The following is a 21,336-nucleotide window of genomic DNA, read 5'->3' as shown; positions in this document are numbered from 1 at the left end:
GCTTTGACTTGGAGATGTGGAAGTTGTCCTTAAATTTTTTGAGCATCAACAAATGGACAACCCATCATTTTTCTACTCAATCCAAATGGATCTGGAAGGCCAAACCAAAAATTTCTTTTGGGTTGATGCACGGTCAAGGATGGATTATCACTATTTTGGAGATGTTGTTTGCTTTTATCCTACTTATAGGACAAACCGGTATAGTGCATTTCATCCCAATTGTAGGTGTCAACTATCATTACCAGACAACAATCTTCGGTGATGCATTTCTTTATAATGAATGTATGGAGTCTTTTGAATGGGTCATAAAGACATGGATGAGGGCAATGAACAGTAAGCAACCAAAAGTGATTCTAATAGATCAAGAATCTGCAATTGGGGTAGCTATTGAGAAAGTGTTACCTAGTACGCACCATCGTTTTTGTCTGTGTCATATTACAAAAAATGCAATCGAGAATATACGTCACGTGATTAACTCAAATCCAGGTTTTTGGGATGATTTTGTTAAATATTTGTTTGGGTATGAGACTATCGAAACATTTGAGCTTGGCTGGAACGGGATGATTGGAAAGTACCAGGTAGCTAGGAGAAAATAAGTGGTTAGCAAACCTATTTGAAAAGCGAAAGAAATGGATGGGGTTTAGGTTTATACGCGTTTATATATTTTGTGCATCTATGTACACGACCCAATGGAGTGAGAGTATTAATGCGTACTTTGATGGCTATTTGAAGAGATATTTGTCTTTGATAACATTTATGAAACAATTTGAAATGCTGTAGTATGCAGGCGAGATGCTGAAAATGATGAAGACTATGAAAGCAATTATACCAATCGTGCTTTGAAATTTTATATGGTAATTGAGAAGGAAGTTTTGAAGTTTACACATTTAAAGAAATTTTTGCAAGGTTTCAAAGAACAAATCCAATAAGGTTTTTCTTATCGCCAAAGAAAGATTGAGGAAACCGGTACAAAGTCCACGTTTCATATGTGGAGAGACAGTCATGATCATACATTTCGAACCGTGACATATGATTCTTGTGATAATACTGTCACATGCAGTTGTTTGTTGATTGAATTTGCTAGATACTTGTGCAGACATGTTATGAAGATATTTGTAGTTGTGAATGTTTTGAACCTTCCAGAAAAATAAGTGCTTAAAAAATGGACAAATGATGCAAAGTATGGATCAGTGACAACCAAAGATGGATAAGAAATGGTAGATGATTGTCATGTGTCTGTTACAGTAAGATTTAGCCAACTCTATCGTGAAGTCGTTAATATAGCAATTAAGGTGTTTCATCAGTCAAAGCATTCAAGGTTGCAATGAAGGATTTCTATAATATTTTAAAGGAAGTTGAAGCGACATTCAAAAATGTGGAAATCAGCCCCATGAAGCAAATTGGAAGTGCACCAAGTGAAAGTTGAGCCAAACGAAGTCTGAAATACGTATGCGCAAAGTCAAAACCATTGAAAGATCCACCCATTATGAAGCATAAGGGGCGACCAAGAAGGCACAAATCATGGACTGACAATAATGGCAAGAAACAAACAAGAACCAATCCCGGTCAAGCTAAGGATGTTAAGAAACTTGTCAAGTTTAAGTTATAGGTTATGGTCATTATTTACTCATGTTTGTTAACTTGTAATTGTAGTTTGTAGTGATATGCATTCTTAGTCAACAATCTTTAAGTTTAGGAGCTAATGACTTGTCTCATGGTAGCATGAACATCAACCTTAATGATCCTAGTGAGGTGATAATCATTCTGCTTTGTTACAATTATTTATACATGTTTAAATGTTTGCAAAACAAATTCTTTTAGTACTCGGCTCATTTTATTCTTAGATTACTCTTATACATATTAATATTTTCATGAAATTCTATAGGTTTTGCAGATGAGTTAGAATGGACATAAATCATGCATGCATTTTGGCTATGTGAAAGTGGAAGATGGCTAATGACATTAGATATTCTTCATCACCTGCTTATTATATTTTATGAAATTGGAAATTGGATGTGTTATGTAACTCCCCTTTTGGTACTTCGATCATGTTTGTGATCTTTTTCTTGTATTAAGCCTCACTATTTTGAATGAATAGAAAGATTGTGAAGTACATATGTGTGGTTGTTCAAGCACGTTCTCTTCTGTTATTATGTATGTTGGTAAATGATAAATAATGAAGTGTGAAATTCAACTGCCTAGATAACAATGTCTATCACACTGAACTGTACCAGCAAGTTTTTTTGGTAAAGATGTACTCGTAGGTTGCGACACTGTAATATTCGATTATGATAATGTATATGTACATGTTTATCTAAGATTAAATTACATTGATAATTGGTCATATTGAATAGCAGAGTTCAAACATCTTATTACCACGACCATACTGCATAAATCTTAAAAGCTAACAACAAACGATATACTACTACATTTTATTTACTTCATTTTTCCCCCCTAAGTTAGTAAGTTGTGCTCAAATGAAAAATATATATATTACGAGAAGGTTGGCTTAGTTAGGAGTACATTTCCTAACTAACCGTATTCAATAAATAAATTCCGGTGCTGAGACTTGAACTTGGTTCTATCGAGTGAGAGCCGATTATCCGAACCAACTAGATAGATTGATTACGTTTTTTACTTCTTCACGTAAAAATTGTTCATGACTTATCTCATTCCTATAAATCCCTTTACTTAATTAAACACACACATTTTAACATTATACTATATAATATTTTTTTTTTTCTTTTGAGTCTCCCTGTTTTAATTTTCCTTTGCTTGACTTTTAACTTGCATTATATGTTCATGTTATACCAAAATAGTACTGGCAGCTTGTGGTTACATTTACAATTTCAATGTGTGAAAACGATTGTCGAAATAGCAGAATAAGTTATAGTTGCAAAACGATTGTCGAAATAGCAGAACAAGTTATAGTTGCAAAACGATTGCATGTCGAAATAGCAGAACAAGTTATAGTTGCAAAGAAATTGTCAAAAAATTCATACTACAATACAGGTTGTCTCTAAAATAGATATGTCCGTTAATGGACATGTTTGTGGGCAACTTATATAGTGTTTTGCGTAGCTGATACATACAGTGTCGTAAAAAACACAACTTATACGGACGACACCATATAAGTTGTGCAAGACACTATATATATAAGATGTCCATGAACATGTCCGTTTTAGAGAAAGTCTGCCATACTATATTATTGAAATACTACAAAAAGTTACAATTGCAAACAAATATTTCATTATTCAATACGATAGGGTACTCGGTATATTTTTGTATAATGGTTTATGTGATTGTTTTCAACAACAATCATCAGTACATTGTCGTTTTTCATTAACAGATTGTCGTTTACTATGTATATGTATGTATTTAATGTCAATATTCATAACTACTAAACTTAATCCGACAATCAAGAATGTACTCATGTACAAATGTCTAAAATTTGGATAATGGTAATGGTGTTAGAACTTAGAACACATGGAAATTTTTGTAGCGGTGATGGAAACTAACATTGCTTAGATAACAATGTCTATGTCTATCACATGATTGCCATCCGCGACCAATTTCTAAACAATAGTAAAGTGAATATTTGAAATATAAATATCTCAAACATCACTATATTCACTTGTTTAAAAACCGGACTATTCATGGGTGGATACAACACATGTCAAAACCTAAAACCCACATCATAAAAGAAACCACTTGAAATTCCACCATCACTTTATTAAGCTATCTTCCATCCAAACAAAACATCAAACAAACCCTCTGAATAATAGTCCTCACTACCATGTTCTCATGTCATGCTGAAAAAATATAAACTACGTTATTACATCATTTCAATAAGAATTAGACCTAATAAAAGAACTAACGGACTGCTCCAAGCAAGAATCAAAATCACACGCCGCGGTTCCACTGTCTTCCACCTATGTTCCCAAGAACCCACCTACGTTGCCAAAACAAAGCAAACATGGGTCAGCAAAATGGAATTCGCTGGTATGAGTAGACTAACCACATATAAACCTTTCCAATCTTTACTTATCCAACTAACACTTTAAATATATCATAAATTAATCATTTTCAGCTTAGAAGACAGGTAGTTCCGTCATTTCAACCGCATAGTTTCTTCTTAAGTAAGACTCCCATATTATTAACTTGTTATATAATAACTTGTTTTAATAACTAAGTAATTGAATTAAAACTTACCGACATCCATCGGCCAGATAGGGTAGGACGGCGTCCCCCAAGACAAAATATTATTAAGTCCTACCCTCCCAAAAAGAAAGTTAGAAATTTTATATACATATGTAGATATTCTATAGGTATTCAAATGTAAGCCCAAACACACTCGCATAATCAAATCAATTTCTCTTATCAATTAAACAATTACTTTTCTTATATACTCACCATTTAGTACCTACTCCACAATTTGCACTCCACACATTTGCCAAATCACACATTTCTGTGTGTCTCTCTCCCACCGAATACCACAATATCATAGCCATCTCTGGGCTTTCATACACATATTTCACAGCATATTTGGGCATAAAACTCAAGTCATTCATGACACATTCAATGAATACTTTAGGTTATTCCCGCCACATTCAAGGAATACCTATCATATCACTATCGGGCCATTCATGGCACATTCAATAAATGCCTTGGGTCATTCCCGCCACATTCAAGGAATACCCAACCCTACATTCCCGTACACTCAAGGAATACAACTAACCCGCAAGGTGAATACCTTAGTTCCTCTCTTAGGCAGTCCAAACAATCGGGTCATTCATGGCACATTCAATGAATACCCAATTATAACGCTAACGCGCCATTTATGGCACATTCAATAAATGCCCACCTAACATATAACATCATCAATCATAAAACTCATTTCCAAAATTTGAGGCGTGGAGAGTTATAAAAGGGTGCGGTAAATTGTTTACGCATTATTGAATTTTATTGCATATATTATTTCAGAGAACGAAAGCGTATCTTGTTTCTTGTATTTTTGGTTTACGCGTTATTAATTATATGAATGTCTAAGTGTCATAACATTGTATATCATAAAAAACTGAAATATCACATAGTAGTTAATACACGTACACAAGTATATATAGAAAGGTCTTAGCCTAAAGCCAAGCATGCTAATAGCCCTAGACCTATCCTAACAGACCAAATCATAATCCGAGTTAAAAATCAAATTGGGTCAATTGGTCAAAGTAAACCTTGGTCAACAAATCAAAAGTCAACTATGGTCAACAATCAACTTTAGTCAATAGTTAACGAGTCAACTCTGGTCAAAACCCCAAAGACTAAGGCCAAAGGGTTTAGTCTTTCCTGTGCCCAATCTAACATAACTTAAAAAAAAAGGAAAAAACCAACAAGGCCACATACTAGCTCGGCCCAAGCCTAACAAAACCCAAAACCTCATTGTTCATCTTCTTCCCACTCACCCCTTCCACCGATCAGCCACCACCACCACCTCCAACTAACCGAAAATAACCTACAACAAAACCCCTACTACTTTAATTCATACAAAAACCCGGCCAATTCATTTATTCCCCAAATTCCTCCCTCAAAACTGGATATATATTGACCTCCATTAACACCTGTTCTAAAGCTTCCCCTAACACTCTCGAGCATCCAATCTCCCTTCAACAATCAACAATCAAAACTACAGTCTAACCTCACAACAAAAACCAACAAAACAAATTATTCAAACACAACAAAATCATGACGATTTGGTTTTTGTTTGGACGCCATTACTGCTATTCTGGAGCTTCAACAGCCCAATCTCACGACACCAACAATCGCCGTCAATACAAATCAAAGAAACGCATAGATACTTATCTAGTTCCACCAAGACAATTACAGTAATCATAACCAATCTATGTATTTGTTTTATTTCAAAGGATTGGGGTAGATTTTCTGTCGACAATATCGAACCAATGATAACAGTAGTTAAACCACATAATTTTAAATGTAAAATTTATCATGTGAACACAATAGGTATTCTCCAATTCCTCCCAAGATAGATACGAGAGTGAGTAAACACGTAAACTTAACATGCAAAGAAAGGTAAAACCGATAGCATTATAACTTTGTTTCCAGAAACCCAACACATCTTTGTAAGAGTAATAAGAGTAAGAAATTTAATGTTTAAATGAATTGAGGTATTCTCTACTCACCTGTAGCGCGCTCCGACTATCAGCTAGCTAACAGAAAAACTTCCTTTTCTGCTGTCAGTAAAACTTTTTTTTTTTTTTTTTTTTTCCTCTCTATAAAACTTTCAATGTGTTTTTCCCAAAAAATCTACGTGAGAATATATATATATATATATTTTTTAAAACCTCCCCGAAAAACAAGGGTTGAAACTTATCTATTTACTTATGAGACTTTTATTCCTAAGCTGATAGTTATAATATCTTTTGCTTTATCTATTATCATTATTATTATTATTTTTATTATTATTATTATTATACTAGAAAAACAAAATAAAAAGACGGGGTGTTATACACACAAAATGTCGTTACTGCAACACTAAAATATTTAATTACGACAACGTAAATGTACGTGTTCATAACATATAATACGTACAAAATTACATTGTTCACTGATGATGCTATAAAAAGCTGTGCTTGAGCGATCTTCTTCAAATGCAGATACATACATCAAATAAACTTTATAGGTTGAATGTGAAGTGATTTCTCACAAGTCCACCTAATATAGAGCTTGCAGCCATTGTGGTCCAAATTATTAAACCTGCTCATGACATAATCAAAGATCGGGGTTGAAAAGCATTGATTGGGGGTGCTAATTCTTCTTAAGCTTTGAAAAGCCGGAAACCACTACACATTTGAACAAAGTTAACTTTAGATATAGAGACACCAACTACATGCATTAAAAACCTATGGATAACGACTTAAAGGAGTATGAAAATAGCCAGAAACGAGAGATGTGCGTAAAGACATGGTAGGCGCATGAAGTGAATGTGTCAAAGGCCACTCGAGGGTTTCATCTCCTATGCAAGCCCATATCTACATAACATTTAGGACATGTCTACAATTGATTCCACATACAAAACTGATACATATCAAGGTCATAACAAAACAATTTAAGTACACTATTTATCAATTGTAAAGAAACTCCATGAGACAATATCAATTACAAAATTCAATTTTAGTACTTACTACTCTCATAAATTCCAAGAGTTTTCCCAAACACGTGCAAGACAAAAGAAGACAAGTAAAAATAACAACATTTGTAAATGCACCTAAAAACTACTTCTAAGACATGGATTTTATTATTCATTACTAGTAACTACATCAAGTTCATTTGATCTCGATTAGTTCTTGGGAGCACACTATCCTGCTCTTGATCAATTGATTAAAATTGACTTTATATTCCATTATCTTATTAGTCTTCTCTTATAAACAACTACGTCAAATTGAATCAGATATAGAAATGGAGTGGGCATAATAAACTCATAACCACTCAATATACTTCAGTCTACCTATTGTGTCGATACATAATAACAATATGGTGAGAGCAAGCAATTAATTCTAAAATTTGAAAATGGATTCACAACTAGCTATTCCTATTAACTTAATCTACACAATTTTCTCAAAAAAACCCACTAAATAACAAGTTTCATTCTTCAAACATGACCATAACTTAACCACCTAATTAGATACAAAAACACCATACTGAGAATAAATAAGCTTAATTTTAAGAAAAATCATAAAATTGATAATACATAAACTTCATTCTTCAAACCCAAATCACATACTCAATAACACTAGGCCGGTTCAGTTCAAAAATAGCGATCCCCTTCGTATGAACAATGAAAACTACAGTCAAAGTAATTAAGTTGTTAGTTACAAAAAATGAAAATGCTTACCATCTTATGCTTAATATGAACATATATTTCCAGCTCTTCTATCTACTATAGTCTCAAGGCACACCACCACACAAAAACTGAGAAGTGTTGAGAGACAATTACGTGACAAAGCACCTCAAACGATGAAGGAGAAATGAGGTTTTTCTCCAAGCCAAAGCACGTGTTGGGTTTATCATCACTATGCAATCTAAACCAGATTGCAGCAGATACCATAGTGCTAATTAGTATCTCCAAAACATTTTACGCTCAACATCTCCAAAACGATAAAAAGAAACAGACTATATACGCCATAAACTTTTTTACCAAAGAAAGAGTAAAAATAATAATTAGCACTCAATGCCCCGTAATTTTACTCTACTGTAATTATTAAGCTTTCTAGAATGTTCTATTTCTTTTATCTGACCTGAAATATATAAATATAAATATATATATAAAATAGAAAACCCCTCAAAATTAGGGTTTCTCTCTTTCATCCACTTCCCTCCAAAACCCTCACTCTCTCTCGCAACCAGGTACTTTCTTTATTCCCATCTTACCCCCAATAGAAATATATGTAAAGATTCATTCTTTATCCAGTTCCATAATATTTATTTATTTGTTTATTTATTGCCTTGTAGTGAAAACATGAACGGTGTGGAAAGTGCAAATCTTGATATTGCCCGAGCTGAAGAACGCAAAGTATTGGCTAATGATGCATTCAAAGGTTAAAAAAATATATATGGTCTATTAGTTTGTTGTAATGATGATAATACTTTGTAAATTGTGTTAATTATAGACTTTTATTTACAGCCCGTAAGTATTCGCAAGCTATTGATCTGTATTCCGAAGCTATTGGACTCAATAGTGAAAATGCTGTATACTGGGCGAATCGTGCATTTGCACATACTAAATTGGAGGAGTATGGGAGTGCAATACAGGATGCGACACGGGCTATAGAAGTTGATCCTAAATACTCAAAGGTGAGATAGTTTTACGTGAGCCGTGAGCGTATTTGTTAGTGTTTTTCTATCTTGAATCTAAATATTTGTTGGTGTGACAGGGTTATTATAGAAGAGGGGCTGCGTATCTTGCAATGGGAAAGTTTAAGGATGCTTTAAAAGATTTTCAACAGGTATTCCATCGGTAATGAAAAAAGTGTTCAGTGGAAAATATGCTTGGATAGTAGATCAAAGTATAATTCATTCCGTATTTCTTAGACTTATATAATATTTATAATATTGTTTGAATAGTAGATTAAAATAATAAAAATCGGAATAATTTGGATTGCATGATAGATAAAATAAGTTGTACTAGAGTTTTGTTTGGTTATCTACCACGCATAAAGTTATTTGTTGATGTAAAATTATTCTCTACTGTTTCCAAATTACTATTGTGTGTTACTGCAGTTATAGTGTGACAACCATTATTTACGATGAATACACAGTTCAATTTAAAGCATTTGGTTTTGTTGTTTTGATGTATGATTATTTTGATTTTTTTATAACTAGAATGTGTGCTTAATCGTTGACGTGATGGATAACCGTTGTTGTAAATGTTTGTGTGTTTTTTAACTTGAGTTGGAGCCCACCTTTTTTTTTTTTTTTTTTTTATTTTTGTGAGCTACTTAGTTTACTTCATTTGCAGGGGTGGAGCTAGAGGGTTACCATGGGCCTAAACCCCAGGGTAAATTTTGAAAAAAAATAATTACCTTTAACTTAAAATTTGGCTTAAGCTCGGCTATATTTCCGGAAAATACCCATGTCAGCCCAAGGTAAATTCCTGGCTTCATCTTAGCCATTATAAATTCTTGGCTCCACCCCTGTTCATTTCTCTCGTCTTCTTCTTAGTGCTAACTTACGCATATGGTCAGTGTGTTCATGTCCAAACGACATATGGATTTGTAAATGCTAACGTTCTTTGATATGGATTAGGTCAAGAGAATATGTCCAAATGATCCTGATGCTGCAAAGAAGTTGAAGGAATGTGAGAAGGCCGTAATGAAGCTAAAATTTGAGGAAGCGATTGCTGTACACGACTCTGAAAGACTCTCAATAGCTGACTCCATGGACTTCCATACTATAGGTATTGCATTCTCCACAAATACCAGACAATTTTTTTTTAATGTTAATACTACTACCTTTGTTTCTGATTGCTGATGCAGTTAAATTTTCTCTAAATTGCATGAAGTCGAGTATTTCTTCAATCATTGATCTTTTGGTTGGTGCTATATGCCTATAGTAACCAAATTATTTTGTTTAATGGCTAACAGCTATCCTTGAAAACACAGTCCTCAAGATAGTTTTGCCAGTTTAATGATGCTTTTAGCTCTTTTGGTAAAGTCTTTAGGAATTTATACCAGAAACTTGATTCCAATACCTTCCAGTAGAATTACGTATTGCCTGTCTGATAAATCAACAGGCTTGTTCATCTCTTTTTAAAGTGAGTGAAAGTGAATCTTATCCTAACTCCCCAAGCATATTCAACCTCTCAGATCGAGACTGTCAGAATCATTTTTAGGTGGATCACTCCTGTGATTAAGAGGACATTGGATCTTCTCTATAGCTGAATTGTTGTAATAAGATGACTGATGATCCAGGTTCAATGACATGTCCTGAGAGTTCATTTCTTGATTACATGAACCATGTGAAACTACTTCAAATTTTTCGGTTACATCATTTGCCATTTCTAGAGCATGTGAAGTTTGGCATAGATGAATACTAGAACAGAGTTCATGTTACTGAATTCCAGTAGTTGGGATAAGTTTCTGATCCTTTGGTGATGGCCACTATTATAACTTCCATAGTGGTAACTTTAGTACTCTTGTGCTTGGACGAGGTTGCAATGGCTGTGCTTTTCTCAAATCTTTGTAGATGAGAAATCAAATTTCAGAGAAATCTGAGTAGACGTGCTCCTTGTTAAAAGTGCACGAAGGATTCTGTTTCCTTGACACGTTAAAATTAAATGAAGGATTTTGAAGAATTTAAGTGTGGGAGAATTTTAGATTCTAAGTATCTAGACGTTTACCATAGAATTATCTCACCAAGCTTTTGGTAGGTTGGTCGCTGGCTGTCATCATGTCTTGGGTCACCCATTGGTGCATCCTATTGGCCAAAAGCTGTGTAGTTATTTGGGTGGTATTGTGGGCAAAATTACTTCCGTCATGGAATAAAGAGAACACTCTTGACTGGGGTAAGTTAACTTGAACTCCATGCAATTCTTACAATCCTTCCCGTCACTTTCTTTTTCCTTATGCTGTATTGGTCTTGTTCGCTAAATGCATAAAGAAAGGGGAATCCTATGAGTGATAGTGAGGGACATCCAATATTACCTAGGAGGAAGAAGAGGTAATAAATTAACACGAGTTTAACATCTCGTATGTGCAAACATCTTCCCTAGGTGGTAATATTTGTAAAATTGTTAACAGAAGATCTGCATCCCCCTACAGCTCCATTAAAATCTTGCGTGTCAAAATAAGAAAAATTGTTTCTGCTCATTGTGCATTTATGGAAGTCAAACAATATTTTATCTTTTACTTATTGTTGGGGAGGGGCTATTAATTGGAGAGGCATCTAGATGTTCACTAGTTTGTCGAAATGGATGCAAGGATATTGATGCTTTTTTTCAGGTGGTTGTTCATTGGATGAACATACATCAGAGAATCCTTAGTAGTGAGGCCTTACTGACAATCAGTTTTCACTGTATGGAAATCCTTATGATGTTTTCGTGGGCCACTTAAGGATGTAATTTTAGATGTTGAGCTGCAACAGAGTCTTACGCTGTTCATATTCTTCTGATAAAGATAGGCGTAGTACTTTCATTTCTGACAGATTCATATGTAGCTGTGGAGTTTGGTCATTCCTCCGGACTTCCTTTGATGAGGACTGTCATCTGATAGTTAGGGATCACTCAATTCAGTCCGCTGTGTGTAAGAGCTCATTTAACTCAAACCATCCTTTTTATGGTCGCATGTTTTGGATGAAGTTTCTTGTTGGACAACTTGACAAAAACCATTCTGACTGATGTCTCTGGCGATTCTTCCAAAGTGGGCAGTCTCTGGCTTCTTTGCCTGATCCTAAGTTGATTTGGATGACTTGTCTGCGGCATTGGGTATTATTTACGTGATTTTCTTAAGCTATTTAGTTCAACCTCATGGATGGCTTCTTTATACTGGATTGTAATGACTCGACTTACTATTAAATGGTAAATTTAGTTATTTGTTGAGCGGTGTTGTTTATTTGGGATATAATTACTTTTTAGAAATTACCGCTAAAAAAAAAAATAGTTCCCTAGAAACATTAATTTATGTTTTTACCAAGTTGCTTATGTACGTGTTGAATCCCTCTCTGAATAGAAGTTACGTTATTTTTCATCTCCGTAACACTTGGAATGAAATTACAAGAGTATGTGTTAATCTGCTAATTTTGTTCATAAAACATACAACGTAGGTATAGGACCATAGGGGAAAGCAATAGAAGGCAATGTATCATGCTGCTACTGTCTTTCTCGTAATTGTCTTTCCAACTGATGACATGCCCAAAAAGATTACCTCTAGGCTCTTCGGCACATCCTGCTCCACATTGAGAGAACTAGGTAATATTGGCATTTTTGAGAAATTTACGCAACGGAAACGCTATCCTCGTCCTCTATTGCTATTTAGGGGCTCTTGGTGACTGCAAATAGACTTTGCTGCATAGGAACCTTCTGTAAGAAAAGGGGTTAAAAATTATCACTAGAAGTAAAATAGAATTTTAATTTTGTAAGTACCTATTTCCATCTTGTCTACTGGTTAACACGTTTTAGTTAAATCATATTCCTTGCTTCCTTTTTACCGTTGTATCCTGATGTAGAGTCTAACGAAAATTTCTTCTGTTGCCTAACAGAAGTGGAGTCACAGTATACTGGTGCGCGGATTGAGGGTGAAGTTGTGACCTTGGATTTTGTGAAGAAAATGATGGAGGACTTCAAGAATCAAAAGTGCTTACATAGGCGGTATGTGCAAATACTTATCGATCAGTTCTATACACCTTTTTGGGCTAAGGGGCGTATTGGTCCCGCCACCCCCACCTCCAAAACACACACACACACACACACACACTTTTGGGTTTTATGTGTATTTAGTTGTTACTGAAATCTCATTTTTGTATTCCTACCGATAAAAACGAAGGCCTATGTATAAGTTGTGATTTATACGCCATATATATAGTGTTATCAACTGAAGCTGAATTTTCCCTCTTAGGTATGCTTGTCAGATAGTATTGCAAACAAGAGAGATACTTCGAGCTTTGCCTTCTTTGGTTGATGTTAATGTTCCTGATGGAAATCACTTCACTGTATGCGGAGATGTGCATGGTCAGGTAGGTACTCTGCTTTAGTAATTAGTATTGCTATACTAGTAATACTACTCTCTGGAAGCAATGCCCTTTTCATTTGCTAAACTTTTATCATTGATCAAAACTCAAAACTTTTTTTTTTTTTTCTTTTTTGGGGAAAAATCAAGAAATTGCCCAATTTTTTTTTTTTGATTGGTAAAATTAAATTTCAATTTCATTCATTCAATATTGAACCCATATACATAAACATACTGCATAAATGATCGTAGGTAGCAAGAAGCTACTACTACATATATACCAATACAACCTCAAAGTACAAGAGAGTACCAATTACAAATAAATCATAGTAATCCACTCCTCGAAGCTTGGAGATGCACTTCCCCAATCAAACAACATCTCTTTGACCTCCTCCACTAGCTTATGAAGTTCCTTCTCCTTATGCTCAAAGATCCTCAAGTTTCTTTCCTTCCATAAACACCACATAATCATTCGCTTGGAATATGAAATTGCCCAATTGGAAGATAATAATAAGAATAAAAAGATTGTCAATCAAACAAAAAGAAAAAAGAGAGAATATGTTCAATGAGAGACTGGAAGTAATTTCAAGAATTAGCATGTTCAGATCGCTTGATACTTATAACCTATGTTAGCTATTGTTAACTCCAAAGTGGTTCACACATGCTGTCTCTGTTTTTGTACTACAGTTTTATGACCTGCTGAACATATTTGAGTTAAATGGACTCCCTTCAGACGACAATCCGTATCTATTTAATGGCGACTTTGTTGACAGAGGGTCCTTCTCTCTGGAGATTATCCTCACGCTATTTGCGCTCAAGTGCATGTCTCCATCTGGTAATTTAACTTTATGATGCTTCACTTTTCATGAGTTTATCCTCTCATTCCTTGTCATTATGCATGTGAAGAATTAAAGGAAGAAAGAAACCTATGTAAGGCGATAAACAATGCCACATGTTGACAATTTTGTGTTACCAAATATTGGTTTCAATGAATTAGGATGTTGTTATTTTCGAATGATTGACTTTGTGCTTCCTGACTGAGAAGGTAAAAGCCATTGTTTCACTCTATTCAGTTCTTTGGTCTTTGCAATATGAATCGTTAATTAGAATTACAATTGAAATATAGGTTCTTGTGCAGATGTAGACGTGCTGCACATGTTTAGTATGTCATGACAGTGGTTACATAGTGATTGCTCTATCAGTGGAGTATTCCTTTATATGCTTGATTTCAGTCTGATATTGTTTGCACATCTCGAGATTACTAAGAGGCCATATCCATGCCAACACGCAACCAAGTAGACTCATTTTTGCTTGGTTTAGCTCTTAAGTTGGCTTTGTGATTGACACAGATGCGAGAAATATTTCTTTTACCAAGACTGATATTTTCACCTGTGCTTTTTATAACCTTGTTGAGACCCATTTTCAAGGTTTTAATTTGAGTTCTCGTGACAAATGTTTAGTTTTAGAGGAACCATTAAAATTGATTTTGTGGATTGTACTTTGTGTCTGAAAAAGTTTGTTCTATAGTAATCCAATAATGAGGTTGCATTGCTATAGTATGCTTTGTTAAACACTTTTTCGAAGCTTTTGGCGTTATGTTTGGTAATGACATCCTACCTATGGGGTGTTATCGCATTGACCTGTTTTTTTTTATCCGTACATTGTCAAAAACGCATTCAATTTTTTTTTTCCCATCAAATAAAATGCAATCAATTGAATATGATCTGTTACAAATTTCAGGCATTTATCTGGCTAGAGGAAATCATGAGAGTAAAAACATGAACAAGATTTATGGCTTTGAGGGCGAGGTGAAGGCAAAGTTGAGTGAAGCATTTATTGAGCTTTTTGCCGAAGTATTCTGCTGCTTACCCTTAGCGCACGTCCTGAATGGCAAGGTCTTTGTAGTACATGGTGGTCTTTTCAGTGTTGATGGGGTGAAACTTGATGATATCAGAAAAATTGATCGATTCTGTGAGCCTCCTGAAGAAGGTAAAATTCATATGTTTTTTTTATTGCTTATTTCCTTAGCCAGACTTTGAGTTTGATGCATACAGCTATATATCTCTGTTGTTGATTTATCACAAATTTCTTCCGTGTTTTATCTGTACAATGTTAAAATTGATTAGTATCATAGTCATGTGTGAAAATTTATGTATGAGTGCATGGGGATGCTTGTTTGCACACAACGCTCCTTTGTTTTCAAAAATATGGGCCATCACATTTCCAACAAGGAAAATTTCTAGGAAAAAGTGTCCTTTAACGTGCTACATAGTACATGCACACTCTCAGCTACCCATGTGGCCACCCAAACTCATGCGTGCTAGGTTCCAATGAAGAATGAGTTTGTGATAATAAAAATTTGGGTTGAATGGATTAGTTGGGTTGTAAAAGACTTGAAACTAATTGTCATTCGGTTTCATTTGTTCAGTTGTTCTACAGAGGGATTGGCTTCGAATTCATAAAACATTATATTAATGTTATTCTTTATATTAATTTTAAGTTGATTGAACAAAGTATATGAAACTTGGCCAAACTCTTAATAAGCTTTGTCCAGATTTTGGTTACTTTGCATGAGCTCTACATACTATCCGAGAGATGCATATTTATACTAGTTTTTTGGGACTGATTATGATGGGATATTACATGTGGAGTTCATAAACTTTTTCGAGGCCAGCCATATAATTAACGTGTAGTGGAGAGTCATACGATGTTGGGTGAACTAGTGTTTACCCCCCCACTAGATGAGCCAATTAGGATCCCCACTAGATGGGAAATTAGGGTCTCCCCCCTAAACACACGGTCAACTTGGTTTGACCGTTAACTTTCAAGTCAAACAACTGAAAATGACATAAATGCCCCCCCCTAATAAAAATTAACATTTTCTTTTTTGAAAACAATGAGGGCATTTGTGTAATTTTCAATTGTTTGACTTGAAAGTTAACGGTCAAACCAAGTTGACCCTGTGTTTAAGGGGAGACCCTAATTTCCCATCTAGTGGGGGGGAAATCCTAATTGGCTCATCTAGTGGGGGGTTAATACTAGTTAACCCTACAATGTTTCAAACTTCCAATTCTCAAGTATGTAAGTGGTGTTTCACATATACAATCTTCTGGGATAATCACTCCTTCCGTGTAGGGGACCAAGGTCATTTAGCGACTATTATCCTATTAGGAGATCAAATAGTTATTTCTTTTGTAGATGTAAGAGTAATAAAGTGAAATGTAAGTGAAAGTTGTCATCTTATCTCATTCTTACCCTTTCTTTCAGATGCTATTTTGTGTAAGTTTGAAACATCTTTGTTACAGATTTTAGACTTTTTGAAATTGTAGAAATGGATTAACCTTTTTCATTCTACTTGGTCAGGCTTAATGTGTGAATTATTATGGAGTGATCCACAGCCTAATCCTGGAAGAGGTCCTAGCAAGCGAGGTGTTGGTCTTTCTTTCGGGGGAGATGTAACAGAGAGATTTTTAAAGGAAAATAATCTAGGTAATTTGGTAGTATTTTTTCTCCTGATACACGATTTCTTCTCTTCCAGCTACTTACTTGCTATTTGTTTGATAGAACTTCTTGTACGATCACATGAAGTGAAGGATGAAGGATATGAGATTGACCACAGTGGTAAACTCATTACTGTATTTTCTGCTCCAAATTATTGTGATCAGGTACTCAATCACTACTTCCTTCAATCCTTCGATATCATTGTGTTTGTTTTTGTCTTTTAAACTGTCATCTGAACGAACTTATGTCAACTTTGGATCACTCACAATGAGTAGAAGAGTTGAACTGCAGAGTAGCTACCTGTTACAGTTGTAGTTTTGTATGAGCTGTCAAATACTGGGCATATTCTTTTTTGGTTTAGGCTGTCCTTTCTGTTGATGTAGTTAGTCATAAAAATGCTTTAAGGTGTACCTGATCTTGAATAGTTACCAGTGTATACACTTCTAAATTGTGGATCTTTCAGAAACCCCATTTATGATTCTTTTGAAACTTTTGGAAGTATCTGTTGAGGGTCCCTGATAGTTTGCTCCAAAATAGCTTTTTATCTGTTGCATTCGGACTCACTTTCTTTTTGGTCAGAATCACTGCTTGCTATTCAAAAATCAAATCTGAAGCCTTGTATGATTCACACTGGTCCTTCAGATTACATAACGTGTCATTTGGAACTCATTCTTCACAAACTGACCCTATAAATGTGTAGGAGATAGCTGGTTCGGTGTAAGCCCTAGATGGCCACTTTTACCATGTCTTTGTAGTTTGTAAAATGCCTCAATGATTAGCAATTGTTCTTGGAAAAAATTAACTTCATTGTGACATATCAAGAAGACAAGAAATCATGTCATTATGATACTCTGTCAAGGTCTGATCTACTTGTCTTTTCCGATAGTTTATCCAATTGGTTTCAACATGGGAGTCTAACCAGGGCGAATGGAACTTTATAAGCTGGTGTAGCTTTTTGTGATTATAATTAAAGTTTACATTAAGACCTGCATGATCTGTAAACATTTAATGGGCTGATGTCTCTGGAAAATTTGATGGGAAAGCCTGAGGAAGCAAATACCAAATTGCATGGTGTGGGAATGGTGGGATGCCTTGTCAGGCTGGTTCTGATCCTTGTGAATCTATTTGAGGAATTGAAATTACTGGAAGCCCCCATGTACTAGCCTTAAATTTCATTTAAGTTCACTAGTTGTAATTAACTTCCTTTTTCATTTCATGACACAGATGGGCAACAAGGGCGCTTTCATAAAGTTCAAAGCTCCTGACATGAAACCAAATATAACTACCTTTACTGCAGTGGTGAGTATCTCTCAAATGTGAAATTTAGTCTCTGCTTTTGTCAGATTTGCTAGGTTTTAATCAGTTTTGAGAAATTGTTATCTTAAGACAGTAGATAACTGCATTGTCATCAATAAATGTTTTGTGTATTCTCATCCCTTCAATCTACTCGCTTGGATTAACTTGCAGCCACACCCAGAGGTCATGCCAATGGCATATGCGAACAACTTCCTCCGCATGTTTTCTTAATTACTTTGTGCAAGTGCCATTATATGCTGTGAATTGGTGGAGCACCAAATACAAACACGAGGTAGAAGCTCCAGAAGAAACATATTAACATCAAGAGATACACAATCGCGTTTTGTTCCCTGCTACCCCTAGTTCGGTGCTTATTTTAGGGACTTAACTTGCATTATTCGCAGCATTTATTTTTGTTGCATCATAAAGCTCTGGTGTAGGTGGAGTTGATACTGACAAATGAAAAGCCAAGCCTTGTAAATTGTAAGCTGCCTTCTATTTATTAAATTTCGTGTTTAATTGTAAACCTTAATTTGAAGAATTCAGTTCTGGGTACTGCCGCATTTAGAAGATAGTATCTCTTGTTGAGAAAACATGCATATAAGCTCATTTCAGCGCAGCCACGATAGTGGAAGCTACAAACTCCCGCAGTTAACCATGTGTATTTTGCCATTTTCAGTTTTAGTCTATAAACGTTTTAACCAGTGATTGGAAAATAAGGAAGAAAGCAACGACGAAAGGACAAACAACACCCCCCCTCCCCGGGTAAAGAGTTTTCCCCAAATGAAATTAGTGCTCTTAGATAAACCTGGGGTTTAGCATCTGGGTAAGAGCTTATTACCAATACAAGAAACCATTCGAGATCGACCTTCCCGACCTCCATATCCCAAATTAAATTACTTGTGCTATCTGCTGACGATAATTAGAAAGCTTTAGAATTGAACTTGCTTTTCCCTAAGATTATTGAGCCAAGTGGATAGCCTGGATATGCATAGATGATAGAGCTGCCAACATGGCTTCAAAATTGCCAAGATAATGGGAAGTTGCTTTTTTTTTAACCCCCTATCACCCTATGTATGCACCTACAAGGAAAGGAATTTACTATGCGCCTAAAGAGAAGAATTTGCTGGAACGATGTAAAACTAGCTCTGATTAAACAACCCACTAGAAGTAGAAACTTTATGTACAAATGAAATTATGTCTACATCTTCTTCAAGACCTGTGAGGGATGAACCTTGATATTCAGTCAGTATAGAATCCAAGCATTTGTCAAATGACCCAAATTGGAATCCAAAGGCCGGATGGCAATCTTTCTTCTGTGCCCTGTACCATGAAGCGACAAAACCGACTAGCGCATCTCACGGAAAAATGGAGAAGTTTACCACCCAAAAGCAGTAGAAATGGAATGGTTCTCCACCAGGAAATCATTGAAAGTGTAAGATGGTTTTCAGTAGGGAGTGAGTTGGAATGGACTATGCTGGGCGTGGTTTAATCCCTTCAAATAGGTTTGAAGGTGAAGCGTTGCTTCACTTTTAAGAGAAGCTTACATTAGGCTTGAAAAGGACTTGTACACTAACAAACAAACTTGTATTGACGATAGATTTTTATGGTGTGGGTCATGCTTAAGTACCATAATGGCTTGGTTTCGGATTGCGGACACTCTTCTTCAACAAAGTGACCAAGCAGTAAAGCACCATCTTATGAAATGAATGGTTGTATTTCCACCTAATGCCCATGCAACTGAAAGATTCTTAAAAATATCACGCTGATGTGCTCAATATCTTATTGTACTCGGAATGGGTTTTCTCGACATCACGCTCAAAGAACTTCATGGTATGATCTGGTTATTCAGTCATTCCATACGGTGTTTGTTGAGCTTTAAGTCAAGTGGTAAGTCCTATATGGTGTTTATCACATATACTAGGAAGGGAAATTGATTTGAGTAACGTACTTGAGCAACAGCAACAGCAACAGGCAAAAAAAAAAAAAAATTAATTGATGGATAATATTCTTTATGTGTAATAAAGAGTGATTTAGTATTCTTACTGCTCCAATTAATTAGTTCTTACTTCTTAGTTATAGATAATTTTCGTTTAAAATAGCTGGTATAAATCAGAAAAGGAGACAATGACTGGAGCTTAAATTGAACAAGTTACTGACCATTAAACACGTTTACTTTGCTGACAAAAAAGTTAGTAGACATCAACTTAGATATAACGTTTACTCTTGACATTGGAACAAGCCATCAGAAGCCAAATTTTATCTTGCGCGCACAATGACTAGACATACACGTGTCCCATTCTCTTATCAAGAGATATACTGTATAAGGGCATCTCCAATGGGAGTGTAAAATTACACCTCTACATAGGCGCCACCTAGGGGTGAGAATTTGGCCCTAACGACCCTAACCCGGCCCTGACCGACCCGACCCTTACAACTAAAGCCCTCACAGAGTTTAGGGCCCTAATGCCTTCTAAGGTGAAGTAGGGCTAAGATTTTAAAACATAGGCCCAACCCTAATTCAGCCCTCATTAGCCCGACCCTAACCAAGTCCTAACCAAGCCCTAACCGGCCCTGTTTCACACTTTCACTATAAATACACATACTATAATTGTCCAACTCTTTGTTAAATATTTTCAATTAAAATAATATTGTCCTTTGTAATTTATCACTTACACCCAAGAAGTACTTTTAATAACTTGTCTTATATAACAAAAACTTGTTAACTTAATGCATGAAGAACAATGAACACTAAATTTAATAAAAATAAGACTTTATTCCTTTTGATCATCAAGTCAAAGGCCATAACTTATTATTCTCAATTTCTTTTCTCACTTATTTCTTATAAATTATATTTTTATTCACATCCAAGCCAAGTCTAAAACTAAAGATTTCCTTCCACACCATTAAAGAAAATACCAAGCCGACATTTGTAATATAGAAACCAAAAAACAACTTTTGTCAGAAAAATGACATTTGTAATCTCAAACCTTTCTCCATCACTTGTTCAAAAGCCAATATTTTCATTTCCATATACAAAGCTTGAATCACTTTTAAATTAGAAGAAATGTAATATTATATTTGTTTGAATCTATTATAAAAATAATTTATGATATTACAAATAGTTTAACAACTTCCATGACCCTTAACCAAAACTATTATGTTTCTTCTTTATATCTATTACTTCTTCCTTTAAAATGATAATATAATTATTTGTCTATGTATTTCAATTTAAAATGTAATTTTAGTGAAGTTTGAGTACAAGGAAGAACAAATTTCAACTCTCAATGCATTTCACCATTCATTA

At 35.1% G+C, this 21,336-nt stretch overlaps 1 protein-coding gene across 2 annotated transcripts; it reads left to right on the top strand.

Moving 5' to 3' along the window:
- The first annotated feature begins 8,278 nt into the window (after positions 1–8,278).
- On the top strand, positions 8,279–18,687 carry PP5.2 (protein phosphatase 5.2). Of its 2 annotated transcripts, XM_086582338.1 has the most exons (14): positions 8,279–8,418; positions 8,524–8,609; positions 8,696–8,865; positions 8,946–9,017; positions 9,817–9,967; positions 10,940–11,074; positions 12,766–12,874; positions 13,122–13,239; positions 13,920–14,067; positions 14,973–15,221; positions 16,596–16,721; positions 16,797–16,897; positions 17,958–18,032; positions 18,201–18,687. In XM_086582338.1, the coding sequence occupies exons 2-14, from the start codon at positions 8,531–8,533 to the stop codon at positions 18,258–18,260; spliced, it is 1,593 nt and encodes a 530-aa protein (XP_086438464.1). In that variant the 5' UTR covers positions 8,279–8,418; positions 8,524–8,530; the 3' UTR covers positions 18,261–18,687. The 2 variants fall into 2 exon arrangements, with proteins under 2 accessions (XP_086438464.1, XP_086438465.1); XM_086582339.1 differs by lacking the exon at positions 10,940–11,074.
- Positions 18,688–21,336: the final 2,649 nt, after the last annotated feature.

This window comes from Coptis chinensis, chromosome 9 (assembly GCF_015680905.1).
Source record: "Coptis chinensis isolate HL-2020 chromosome 9, ASM1568090v1, whole genome shotgun sequence".
Classification (NCBI taxonomy): domain Eukaryota; kingdom Viridiplantae; phylum Streptophyta; class Magnoliopsida; order Ranunculales; family Ranunculaceae; genus Coptis; species Coptis chinensis.
The sequence above is the reverse complement of the archived record's forward strand: the minus strand, read 5'-3'. Positions and strand labels throughout refer to the sequence as shown.